Source organism: Lithobates pipiens, unplaced genomic scaffold (assembly GCF_037356315.1).
Source record: "Lithobates pipiens isolate NorthernLeopardFrog02 unplaced genomic scaffold, aLitPip1_a1.2 Scaffold_8, whole genome shotgun sequence".
In the NCBI taxonomy this organism is placed as follows: domain Eukaryota; kingdom Metazoa; phylum Chordata; class Amphibia; order Anura; family Ranidae; genus Lithobates; species Lithobates pipiens.
In genome coordinates this window covers 536443741-536458002 of record NW_027507903.1, presented here as the reverse complement: position 1 = coordinate 536458002, position 14262 = coordinate 536443741, and the positions used below count along the sequence as shown (strand labels likewise).

The 14262-nt window shown below is 45.1% G+C and overlaps 1 protein-coding gene across 3 annotated transcripts in view; it reads left to right on the top strand.

Moving 5' to 3' along the window:
* LOC143960753 (cytosolic purine 5'-nucleotidase-like) overlaps window positions 1-14262 on the top strand; it is a 99950-nt gene that overhangs the window by 22912 nt on the left and 62776 nt on the right. For all 3 annotated transcript variants that reach the window (XM_077469595.1, XM_077469594.1, XM_077469596.1), the window contains exon 4: window positions 11799-11894. In XM_077469595.1, coding sequence (XP_077325721.1) covers window positions 11799-11894 — 96 coding nt within the window. The remainder of the gene's footprint in view (window positions 1-11798; window positions 11895-14262) is intronic.

The window sequence follows — 14262 nt, the reverse complement described above, 5'->3', positions numbered from 1 at the left end:
CTGGTCTGCTTCCATATGTGAGTTTTAATGTTAGTATGGGACCATTAAAAATGAAATATTTGACCAAAATAATGTCTATCTTTGTCTAAAAAGCACTTTTGCATAAAGCTACAGCTCTAATATATTGGGGTGAACCCTTCATTACTTGCATAAATATATTATAATGGCTTGTTTTCTATCATGCTGTTTGTGTAAGAACTCCAGTTTCATGTTTCAAAAAGACAACTTTTCCTGGCAACTATTATAAATTTCTCATTGCTTGCTCTGTTGTTAGATTTAGCTAGATAACACAAATCCTTAGTTTCCATCTGCCATTATTTTCCTGATGTCATAACATAATAAATGATAATGATAACAATACCCCACGGTCATGCCAATAAATCCAAAGTATTCTTCTGCTTATACCATTGCACTTAAAAGGAAAAGGGGCACATCATTTCACAATCCACACATTCTGCTTTGGATTTAATAAAAATACATAAAAACAAAAGGACCAACAAGATGTATATGACAGAGTAGAAAGCTCTCAACCAGATCGAAAACTATAAAAAAACTGGCTGCAGGTGGCATCTATTCTAACAGGGTGTGTGGACTTGATGCGATGGGTCTGTTATATTTTAATTTTATTTATTATTACTCTCACATCATGGACCGCACATCAAGTAATTATGAGACCTTTAGATTTCATTTTTGTAGAAAAACTTCTTATGTATCCCATCCATCTTGGCTTTGTTAAATATTATGGCAACTATATTCTAATAAACAACCTCACCTTAATCTTTTTTTCTCTCAATAAGGGTGTATTGTATAAATGTACAATTACAAAATTGTTATCTTAATCTAAACTAATACCATTTTACAAATTTCCCCATTAACCTGGATTTCATTTCCAGTCAAAGGTTGTCTAAATCAGTTACAATATATCTATATTATTAATAAAATTGTTAAACGTTTATCAGAAATTAATGCTCAAGTGATAATCTCAATATCGCATCCTAGTTCTAATATATGTCCACAGATATATTTAGTTAAAGGAGGACATTTTACTTAAATTCGCTGTTTTAAATCCACTATCACAGAATATTCAATTTGTACACGGTTAAATGTAACTTAGGCCGCGTACACACGGGCGGACTGTTCGCTCAACTTTGTCCGCTGAACAGTGTTTCAGCGGACAGTCCGCTCGTGTGTGGGGCTTCAGCGGACAGTTTCAGCGGACAGTTTGACGAACAAAGTTTTTCGGAAATTCCGAAAAACTGTCCGCTGAAACTTGGTTTGAGCGGACAGTCCGCCCGTGTGTAGGCCACTTTCGAAATGAGCAAACTGTTCCCGCTCGGAGGAAAGTCTGCTCATTTCGAGCGCGTCTCCAGGTAGGCGGGGCCCGCGAAGGAGACGTCGCGGGCCCCGCCGCCTGGTATGGACTTAAAGGGGAACCCCAACGCCGAAAAAAATCGGCGTGGGAGTCCCCCCCAAAGTCCACAACAGACCCTTGTCCGAGCACGCTACCTGGCCGGCCAGGAAAGGGGGGCGAGCGAGCGCGCCCCCCCTCCCGAGCCGTACCAGGCCGCGTGCCCTCAACATGGGGGGTGCCTTGGGGAAGGGGGGGCCGCGCGGCCCCCCCCACCCCAAAGCACCTTGTCCCCATGTTGATGAGGACAAGGGCCTCTTCCCGACAACCCTGGCCGTTGGTTGTCGGGGTCTGCGGGCGGGGGGCTTATCGGAATCCGGGAGCCCCCTTTAATAAGGGGGCCCCCGGATACCGGCCCCCCACCCTATGTGAATGAGTATGGGGTACAATGTACCCCTACCCATTCACCTGTAAAATAAAAGTACCCAAAAAAAAAACACAACACACGAGATAAAATATTTTATTGCACAGCTCCGGGGGTCTTCCGTCTTCGGGGGTCTTCTCGCCGGACTCCTCCGCTATCTTCTTGTAGCTCTTTTGCTAGCGGAGGAGTCCGGCTTTCTTCCTCCCCGCCGCCGGCCTCTTCTCCCGACTTCGGGGGTCTTGTCCCCCTCTTCGGTTCTTCTGCCGGGCCACCGCGCCTTCTTATAGCTCTTTTGCAGGCGGTGGCCCGGTCTTCTGTCGCCGCCGCCTTCCGTTCTTCTGTCGGGCCACCGCGCCTTCTTATAGCTCTTTTAGAGGCGGTGGCCCGGTCTTCTGTCGCCGCTGTCGCCTTCCGGTCGCCTTCCGTTCTTCTTCTTGTTCTTCTTCTTCTTCTTCTCCAGGAGATGTTGACACGTCGCTCTCTCCGGCCGGAATGCCAGAGCCGCGCTGTGCGGCCACTTATATAGTGACAATGGGGCGGTGTCACATGGTATATGTCACATGGGTTGGTCACATGGGTTGATGTCACATGGGGACTATGACATCGTAAGGGGGCGGGGTCACCATGTGACCAACCCATGTGACATATACCATGTGACACCGCCCCATTGTCACTATATAAGTGGCCGCACTTCGCGGCTCTGGCATTCCGGCCGGAGAGAGCGACGTGTCAACATCTCCTGGAGAAGAAGAAGAACAAGAAGAAGAACGGAAGGCGACCGGAAGGCGACAGCGGCGACAGAAGACCGGGCCACCGCCTCTAAAAGAGCTATAAGAAGGCGCGGTGGCCCGGCAGAAGAACGGAAGGCGGCGGCGACAGAAGACCGGGCCACCGCCTGCAAAAGAGCTATAAGAAGGCGCAGTGGCCCGGCAGAAGAACCGAAGAGGGGGACAAGACCCCCGAAGTCGGGAGAAGAGGCCGGCGGCGGGGAGGAAGAAAGCCGGACTCCTCCGCTAGCAAAAGAGCTACAAGAAGATAGCGGAGGAGTCCGGCGAGAAGACCCCCGAAGACGGAAGACCCCCGGAGCTGTGCAATAAAATATTTTATCTCGTGTGTTGTGTTTTTTTTTTTGGGTACTTTTATTTTACAGGTGAATGGGTAGGGGTACATTGTACCCCATACTCATTCACATAGGGTGGGGGGCCGGTATCCGGGGGCCCCCTTATTAAAGGGGGCTCCCGGATTCCGATAAGCCCCCCGCCCGCAGACCCCGACAACCAATGGCCAGGGTTGTCGGGAAGAGGCCCTTGTCCTCATCAACATGGGGACAAGGTGCTTTGGGGTGGGGGGGCTGCGCGGCCCCCCCTTCCCCAAGACACCCCCCATGTTGAGGGCACGCGGCCTGGTACGGCTCGGGAGGGGGGGCGCGCTCGCTCGCCCCCCTTTCCTGGCCGGCCGGGTAGCGTGCTCGGACAAGGGTCTGTTGTGGACTTTGGGGGGACCCCCACGCCGATTTTTTTCGGCGTTGGGGTTCCCCTTTAAGTACATTCCAGGCGCCGCCTACCTGCACACGCGCTCAAAATGAGCGGACTGTTGCCTCGTGTGTGGGCGAGTCCGTTCATTTCAAAAGTTGCGCGGACTTAGTACGACGAACAAAGTTTGCCGTATTTGTCCGCTCAAAAAGTGCCGTGTGTGGGCGTGTTCGTTCATTCAAAAGTTTGAGCGGACTGTTTGACGAACTTAGTTTCGGCAGACAGTCCCCGCGTGTGTACGCGGCCTTACAGTTTCCATGTTTGGAAAACCGATTAAAAAAATAATTGTGATCACATTGTTCATCATTGGATTAATTAACCTGGCACATTTTGTTATAAATGTTTTGTCTAGAAATTGGCATGGTGTCCTTCCAGCTTATCACTGTTCTTTCATCCCATCTACATTATTACATGAGAGTGCAAAGGAGGGGGTCACATCTGCATACATGACACACACAAGAGATAGCATTAAAGGTTCCAGCATTCACAGACATACACAAATATCTCTTTAAAATGACTTACGTTTTTCTCTCACTTTCTTTTAACTCTCTTTAATATTACCCTTCTTTAAAGCGGACCTCCACCCCAAAGTGGAAGTTCTGCTCATCGGAACCCTCCTCCCCTCTGGTTCCACAATTGGCATCCAGATATCTGCACCCACTTCCGGGAATAGCTAGCCGCAGCTAGCCGCAGATGTCCTGCCCCCCCATTGTGTTCTGGGAAACACACAGTTCCCAGGACACAACGGGACCAGTGAAGATGCGCAGCGCCACTCGCGTATGTGCAGTAGGGAACCGGGCAGTGAAGCTGCAACGCTTCACTTCCCGATTCCCTGACAGAGGATGGCGACGGAGGCAGCCGAGAGACGAGCGATTGCTCGTCATCTGAAGCCGACATCGCTGGACCCTGGAACAGGTAAGTGTCCATTTATTAAGTCAGCAGCTGCAGTATTTGTAGCTGCTGACTTTTAATATTTTTTTAAGGTTGCACTCCTCTTTAAAGTTGTTGTAAACCCTTATAGACCACTAGATTAAGGCTTACCTGTAGGTACAAGAAGTATCTCCTTAACCTACATGGTTAAGGAGATATTTTCCAAAAAACGGGCATGCGCGCCGTAGACAACTGCACAGGCGCATTGAGCATGCCATTAGTAAAGGCGATTATGCCGTAACTAATGGCTCCAGTGCGCATGAGCGGTCACAGCGCCGGAGGGGCGCTACCCGGAAGTCACTCCGGGAGATATGGCGGCGACGGAGGAGGTGAACGAGGGTCACTGCAGGGGCTTCGATCTCTATTAAAGCGGGAGTTCCGCCGTTTTTTTTAAAAAAAAGCTAGCAGCTACAAATACTGCAGCTGCTGACTTTTAAAATAATGACACTTACCCGCCCAGCGCGCCCGCGATGTCGGCACCCGAAGCCGATCTCTCGATCGTCTCTCGGGTGCTGCCGCCACCATCTTGGGTATGGGAATCAGGAAGTGGAGCCTTGCGGCTTCATTTCCCGGTTCCCTACTGCGCATGCGCGAGTCGCCCTGCGCAATAAGGATGGTCCCTGCTGTCTCTGGGATCCGTGTGTTTCCCAGCAGACAGCGGGGGACCTGCGGAAAGGGGCGTAGATTCTGCGGACAGGGGCGTATATTCTGCAGATATCTATGCCGGAAGTGGGTGCAGATACCTGTACTGTACAGGTACCTGCCAATTGTGGCGCCGGAGGGGGGGAGGGTTCCAATGAGCGGAAGCTCCACTTTAGGGTGGAGCTCCGCTTTAAGTAATTTATAATGAGCTAGTATGCTATGCCTTTGTCCTGCAGGGTGTTTTTTTTTTTTAAAGAAGCTTTACTTCCTCTTTAAATTCTGCTTTTCTTATTTTGTTCTGATATCCTTTGCATCCCATGTATTGTATCCCATACTTCAGATACTCTAGCTTCTATGATTCTATGATCAGACGGCCAGCCATAGTGCTCATCCCATCTTCCCTCTCTGACAACATATAAAGTATTCTGTTTAACCCTAATTTCTCTGTTTTGACTTTACTAGTGGTAGTGCCTGACCCCAAATTCATCCCACAACTTAACATCAAAATGTTCCTTTCTGTCTAGTGTTAATTGTCACCCTTGATCCATCCTGCTCACAAAGATAGCTGTTTCTCTAGCTGTTTACTCTGCATGATTCTTAGTCCTTGTGGACTTTGGTAACCCAGTTATCCATTGTGGATCCCTGTCCACTCTTGCCATTTATCTAGGGGCTCAGTTTAGGCGGAACCGCAACTTCGGTTCATATATTTTATAGCGGTCCTCTTGCGCTGGGCATTTTTGAGGGTCTCTTACCCTTACTTAATTTAATGCCCATAATGACTGACCAGTCTTCTCTCTTCTCTACTTGTACCTATCCCCTCTTGGCTCTAAACGACTTTATCTAGCAGATGTGTACTACATATACCTGTGAACAGCACTATTCTTCCCTTTCTTATCTATAACACTCCAATGGACAGTAGGCAGTGACAACATATAACCACCAATCAATACAGTTCGATTAAGGGGAGCAAAATAGGAACCCTTTGTCCCAAAAATGCCTTACCGATCAAGGAATCTGATAACTCAAATGTAAGCAAAAGGCTTACCTCAGCCGGCTGATTATCAGAAATTCTCGGATTGTCTCAAGCTCCTCGTTTCGGATTCTCAGGGTCACCTGTAAATCCCCCCTAGGCAAAGCTCGCCACCTGACATGGCAACTTCTATCCTCATATTGATTAGTGGTTCCAAATTATTAATAACTACTGCAGTAGGGAACGGACACAAAAGATACACTCCACATCTTTCCAAATAACTGTTCTGCTTTATTACGATGCAATTGAAGTTTTTTTTTTTACACATGGTTACGTAGGTATCACATTAATATTACAATTGTAGAAGTTTGACAAAATATGGGCAGCTTGGGTTGAGGCTAGACAACTTACACTATAGATGCATTCTGCTATTCTCCCTTTAGGAGATTAACAGATCAATGATAGAAGTCTCGATCTTACCCCGCACTGCAGGAGGCTCTGACACATGCAGGTGTCAAACTCTGTTGCATAATAGATCAGGTCCCTTCCTCACTCTCTTACCTTCCTCCTAAATCCCTTCCCTTTTTCTTTGGATTCCCCATAGATCCGATTAGGTAGATATCGGATTATTTTCCTTCTGGCGCCCATCTTGCCCCCCCTGTTCCCCCCTTTCTCCTTTCTCCCCCTTCTTTCCTTCTCTCTCCTCACTCCTCTCCCTCCCCCACCCCCCCTCCCCCTCTTACCTATGAAAGGAACCTGGAACTCGGAATCAATAGTCCTATGTGGTTGATTCCACTTTATATAAGATACATGGTTTCATGTGAAGCTTGCAGACTAAGGCCGCGTACACACGGGCGGATTGTCTGCCCAACTAAGTTCGTCAGACAATCCGACAGACAGTCCGTTCAAAATTTGCATGAACGGACTTGACCACACACGATGAGCAGACAGTCCGCTGAAAGCGTGCGCGATGACGTGTACAGCACGTATGACGGGACTAGAAAAACGACGTCCTATACACTGCAATGCAACCTTCGGCCGTGTAAATCCTTTCTGAGCATGCGCCATACTTAGTTCGTCCAACTTGCCTACACACGAGCGGACTGTCCGCTGAAACCAAGTTTGGACGGACGAAACCAAGTTTGAACGGACAAAATTTCGGAAATTCCGTAAGACTTTGTTCGTCAGACAGTCCGCTGAAAAAGTCCGCTGAAGCCCACACACGAGCGGATTGTCCGCTGAAACACGGTTCAGCAGACTAAGTTGGACAGACAATCTGCCCGTGTGTACGCCTTAGTTAGTTTTGGATTTGGATCTTACATTAATGTAAACGGATAACAGCTTGAAGGAAAAGACTCCCTACCTAGGATGCACTTCTGTGAATATACCAGCATAATTTGTACACCCTGTTTTAATGTGTTTCTGTTTAAGATGTACATTTGTGCATTTTCAAGTGTAATGTACAGTTCATTCCATAAACATTACCTGTGTTAAAAAAAAAAAAAATATTACAATTGTACGTCTATGGTAACAAGGGGCGTAACATAGGCAGACTAATTCTAATCAGGACTTGAAAGAATGCAAACATATAATGAAAACATTATTAGTGCCGCGTGCACAGTATAATACATACAAAATAGAATACAATTATATACAGAACTTACAAATTTCCTTTACAGCCTTATTTTCAAAAAAGTGACAGGTGAAAACTATAGTTACATGGTTAGAATAAAGATACTTATCCTTGTGTTAAAACAGAACTAAAGTTTGCAGAATACTCCCTCCTAACCAATGCGAGCTGGGAGAGGGGGGTTGGGATTTAAATTTCACTGCCTGTGACCACCAATGCAGGTGGAGGGGTGGGCGTTAACTCTCACTACCCACAAAAATAGAACTCACTGTGCTCAACCTGGCCGGACCTGATATTTGTGTGCAATAAGCAGTGTTCGTTGTAAAAGCTACCATATGCCTTATGTATCCATTTGAAGGGTAAAGGTTTAACTCTCACTGCCACTGACTACCAATGTAGATGGGGGTCAATTTAACTGCCATTACCACCAATGATGGGGGGAGGGTGATAAATTACACTGCTTGAGACCACCAATGCAGACGGGGAGTTTACTGCCACTACCACTGTAGGTGGGGATTAAATTCAACTGTGATAACCACCAATGTGGGGGGGGTGTTAACTTTCACAGCCACTGATCACCAATGCGGGGGGAGTTAAATTTCACTGCCACTGATCTCCAAAGTTAATAGTACTGACACCTGTGCTGGGGGCTATTATTGCATTCACTGACATCAATAGTGGGGGGATTATTTCATCCACTGATACCAATGCTGGGGGTTATCATTGCATCCACTGATACTAAAACTGGGGGTTATTATTGTGTTCCGTAACACACCAGTACTGGGTGCTATTAATGTGTCCACTGATATCAGTGCTGGGAACTATAACTGTGTTCACTGACAGTAGTGCTGTGGATTATTATTGCATCCACTGATACCAATGCTGGGGACTATTATTTCATTCACAGATACAAATGCTAGGGACTATTATTGTGTCCATAGACCCTAATGCTGGGGGCTATTATTGTGTTCGCTGACACCAGTGCTGGGGGTTATTATTGCATCCACTGACATGAATGCTGGGGACTATTATTGCGTTCACAGATACCAATGCTAGGGGTTATTATTGTGTCCACTGACACTCTGACACTAATGCTGGGGGTTAATATTGTGTTCAGGGACACCAATGTTAGGGATATTATTGCATCCACTGACACCAATGCTGGGCACTATTATTGTGTTCACTGACACTAGTGCTGGGGGATATTATTGCATCCGCTGACACCAATGCTGGAGGTTGTTGGGTCCACTGACACCAAAGTTGGGGATTATTATTGCGTCTGAAACCAGTATTGGGCAGTGACAGCCGCTCATAATGGGTGCAGGGGTGCCACTCCCCCATCTCCATATGCCCGGCCCCTAATCTAACCCCCAAAAAATTGATCACCAGCCACCACTGCTATTGGGGTTTATTATTGCATTCAATGACAGCAATGCTGGGGTTTATTATTGCTATCAGTGACACCAATGTTGGGTGTTATTATTGAATCCACTGTCACCAATATTGGGGGTTATTATCTCTTCCACTGACACCAATGCGGGGGGGGGGGGTTATTATTGCGGCCAATAATTCCAATGCCGGGGGTTATTATTGCAGCCATTAACTCCATTGCTGAGAGTTAATGCACTCCAGCTTCTTTAGTATGCATTGCAAAATGCTCCAAAAAATGCAGCAAGACCAAAATGTTTGAGTGTTGAGGTACCAAAATGCACTGCTACTGTGTGGTCCTCCTGGAGGTGTCCTTGGCCACAATTGAGGGTGTTCCATAGGGCAGCATTTTCAAACATGTTTGTAAGCACTATACATTCAGATCACCACTGAAAACCTTGGCCTGAATGATTGCCTGCAAGAGGGGGTCCCTTGATGGTTGTGATGTCACTGCTCTTTTCTCTTTTCTCATGTATTTTGATGTTATGTACACGGCTGATAACATTATCTGTCTATACACCCATGATGCAGTGTGTAAACAGATTAAACTCTGTTGCTCTTGCTTTTTTCCTACGTACATCAATACAGAGATGATACAGCATAATTTCCCCTGTATAGAGATAATGCCCTGTGTTTTCCATCTGGAAAACTATCTGAGCTTTTTCCAACCAAAATTCCGACCATGTATACACAGCATCAGGCTTTTCTTCCACTTTAAAGAAAAACATTAAAAAGCAGACTAATGTTTTAAAAGGAATGCCAAACAATTTATTATTTAGATTTGGTTTTCTTTTCCACACTATCTCCTCTCCTTGCCCCCTATTATACCACAATGCTTAATACTCTGGCCCCTTTTTGGTCCTAATCATCTCTCAGTCAACTTAGTGTACAGCCCTGTATACATGGGCCGAATATCAGCTGCTTCAGCACATACCGGCCCATGTGTACAGTTCCTGGTCTGACAGAAGCTGATCTCACGACCGGCTTCTGTCAAACAAGCATGCTGGAAAAACAGCATCCGATCAGCGCTTGCAGCCAAAAGCACACCAAGCTCCCCACTGGGTTGAAAAAAAAAAGCTTACCGTGTGTACCAGCCATAACTTCTAGGTGCCAATATTACTTCCTATCTTCCTATACAGTTATTATATTGTGTCTCTGATGGTCTAACTGATATTTCCCTTTCTGATTTATTCATTTTCAACAGAGTGTGAGGATAATGAGGTCTGAGTACCCCAAAGTTGCGTTAAAATTAGCAAGCAAGCAGTGACAGTTTTTAGAAAAGAAGACTGTATTTAACTTTTGGAACAGTGTTTTTTTTTTTTTTTGGGGGGGCAAACAACCACCTCCCCTGTCAGCTGGTGTCAAGTCCCCCACCAACACACTGCCACACCCCCCAGCTCGGTTGGGTCACCAGCACACCCCCCCCCTCCTGCATGGCCATCCAGCCCCGCACTTACCCCATCTAGGTTTCGGGGCAGGCAGCACTCCTACAGGCGACATGTGGTCATCTCCCCCTCCTCTGCATCATGGCGGCTTCCGCCGTGCGTCTCCTCACTCCACCTCCTAGGATTGCCTGTCCTTTCAGCCAATCGGGTGCATGTAGATTAGGGGCCTGGAAACATGTTTTGGGGGGCAGGGCCCATGCACCCCTAATGGACGGGGCACCACTGTATTTCATTTCAAATATAGATGATTTATCACCTTTTTGTTCCTACTCCTTATCCCTCTAGTTTGTAAGGTGGCACATTAAAGTGATTGTAAAATCTAATTTTTTTTTCTATTAAAATAACAAACATGTTATACTCACCTACCCTGTGCAGTGGTTTTGCACAGAACAGCCTGAATCCTCCTCTTCTCAGGTCCCTGGCTGTAGCTCCTGGCCCCTCCCTCCTGTTGAGTGCCCCCACAGCAAGCAGCTTGCTATGGAGGCACCTGAGCTACAGCTCCATGTATCCATTCAGACATGGAGCTGTGGTTCGGCCACACCCCCTCTCTCTCCTGATTGGCTAACCGAGGTTGATTGCCAGCAGCTGGAGCCAATGGCACAGTGTCTCAGCCAATCAGCCAATTAAAATGCATTAATATAGAAAACCTTCTGATTTTACAACCACTTTAAGGGCTGAACATATGGTCACTAGAACCATTGTGTGTTTTTGTGTTAAATGTATTATTCTCCCTTTCTTTTTTGCCACTGAGGCTTGGTTCAGACTTCTGCGACTTAGGATCCAACTTTGAGACCCAAAGTCACAGGACATGTATCTCCTATGAGTGCCGTTCTAATTAACACTACTGAAGTCGCTGCCACTTCAGAAAAGGTTCCTTCACTACTTTTATCCGACTTTGACACAGCTCCAATGCCAGAGAGTGTAAAAGTGTTGAAGTCAATTAATAAGAATAAGAACAGCTTAGCATCTAACATTTTCAGCATAGTAGCTAGCTCCCATAATTCTGACATAACAGATTTACTCTAAAGGGCCAATCCATACATAAGTGATGGTGGGCCAAATCAGTCAATGACTTCTTATATAATCTCCTAATTTCCCACTCTGTTTCTGAAGAAATTGTCAGGTGGTTTAGTTCTCCAGCATCCACTAAAAAGTTAAATAATATTAAATGTATAACTGGCAACCCTGTCCATTACAACCTGCTAACTTGCAATACAACTCATGCATCGAAAGAGCAGAACATCCCTTATTTCTTATTACTCTGCTATGGTATACAAAGGAGCAGGATTGGCCACAAAGGAAAAGAAATGTAAATTTCTGCACATATAGTTTTGCAGCAATGATCCATCATAAATGAAAGCTTGTTTCACAATAGTAACTTTTCAAGTTGATATATGTTCCTCTGCTTTATGCCACCATGGAGGGTAATGATATTCTTTTCTCTGGCAGGGGCCTAGTGTTTGACAGCCTTTATGGAAACCTATTGAAAGTGGATTCTAATGGGAACGTACTTGTCTGTGTTCATGGCTTCCGTTTCTTGAAAGGGTAAGTGAATAGACATCTATACAAATCACACCTATTGAGTGGAGTGACGGGAGCCAGTGCAAGCTGAGCCTGGAAATCTGGGCCTGGAGTGAGTAAGATGTCACTGGGGTGCTGTCATGATGCTAAATACTGCCCTGCAGATCCCTGAGGGTTTAATATTGCTATTTATAAATCCATTGTCCAGTGGCCAGGATTCCTTTCAGTCTCCTCTTTGTCCTCTGACAGTTTCCTCCATTGACCTGTGTCATGATGTGTACAACCCTTTCACCCTACTGACACCCTTCATACAAACAATAATCATTAAAGTGATTGTAAGGGTTCATTTTTTTTCTTTTTTAAATAACAACATATCATACCTCCACTGTGCAGCTCTTCTGGGGTCCCCCAGTGGCTTTCGCAGCTCCTCCCCACATCAGATAACCCCCTGGGAGAAGCACTCTCCCGAGGGGGTTACCTTGCGTATGCCATATGGCCGCCAAATGTATGACTCAGCCCCGCCCCCACATCATTGGATTTGATTTGATTGACCGCAGCAGGAGCCAATTGCTGCGCTGCTATCAATCTAGCCAATCAAGAGCCAAGAACCCCCAGCAGATAGACAAGCGTGTCCCCACCAGGTCAAGTTCCAGGTCTCAGGTAAGTTGGGGGACTGGTCACTGGCAGGTGTTTTTTCACCTTAATGCACAGGATGCATTAAAGTGAAAAAAACACTAAGGTTTACAGCCCTTTTAAACATAAATTGCTTATATAAAACAGCTATAATAGAAGACCTTTTAACAAGTGGACCAACCTTATTTTCTTCTTAATTGTTGCAATATGGAGAAATTCCTTTTTCAATGTATCTGTTTTATATTGCCCTCTGATTCCTTTTGTATTGAATTGTATTGTAACTGTACTGTCTGGCCTGATTCTGTAAAGCGCTGCACAAACTGTTGGCACTATACAAATCCTGTATAATAATAATAATGATGTGAAAAAAGTAATTAGGTTCAAGTATAATAAAATGCTGACACGTGATTATTTTTGTAAAAATAGTGGTCTGTTATAAAGCTTCCTATATGTTGAATTGTCAACTGTACAGGCCACCGGAAAAAAAGGGGGAGATGGCTTCATGTTTCCTAAACTTTATAAAATCTTTTGTTTTCTCTCAACATTCCCTGTACCTCCTTCACCCTACAGTTCACCTTGCTGAATTCAATCACAGATGTTCCGAGGTGGCCAGGAAAAATTATTACAATTTGATTATTTTGAGGTTTGATGCTGCCACCACTACCTTTAACTGCTCTCCTGGTTCAGTGGTTAAATGCACCCCTATATAAGGCAAAAAGGGAGATGTGTGTCCTATATAAGTAACATATGTGAATAATCTCCTACAAACAAAGAAACTTCTGGAACATGCCATATTTTGCATTTAAGGCCTGCAAGTTAATGCCTTAACAATTGTGAATGCTTCATCTATCCTATGGATAGTTAATACTTGCACTCTGGATTAAAAGCTTTCCAAAGGCTTGAATACAGTTTGCAGATCACAATTCAATGGATTTGATTTTGAAAAGTGGTTCTGGGGCACCAAGGAGGCAGAATACCACATAATGCGTATGCAGTAACACACCACAATGCATGGTAGCAGTGTGAAGGGGCCCTTACACAGTAATTCATTTTCATAGCGAAGGCCATTAATCACTATACATGGTAGGGCAATTGTGTACTTAGATATCAGCATTGGTGGCATGTGAAGTGTGGTTTAAAATAGTGGCCACAACAAAAAAGAATATTTCAGCACTATTTTATGGTTGCTGATAAACAGTATTATATGCTTTCGTTTTTATCAGGGACTCCAGATGTACAGTAAGATATTTTCACAAAAAATCCCAGTTCTGTTCAATTGGTGTAACCATCACCTAGATAAAAGACGATGTCACAATTTCTTGATTAACTCTCCAGGATGTAGAAAAAAAAACAAATAATGGAAGGATGAAAAGACACAAACTCACTATTTGAACCTTTGTAAGATAAAAGAACCAGGGTGAAATATCTGGCTTGGGTGAAGTTGACCTTACACACTGGGGATTTTTATTAAATAAACTTGTATGTCAAGACAAGCAACAGAGAGATCATCTTCCCCTTGTTGCTTAGAGGAAGGAGTCTTGAGTCCGCTACATGGGGTTTTGACAGGACTGGAAGATTTTCCTGATACCTATGGATAACATCAAACTTTATCAGACAGCCCGGCCAAACAAAGTAGCAAAGTAAATACTACTAGCCAGGTTGGGTCACTATGACTGATTATTGTAACCTCAAGACAAAAATGGTGGTCTACTGTGCACATTGGAAAGCAATATGATACAATATAGCGTGTTGTGTGTTT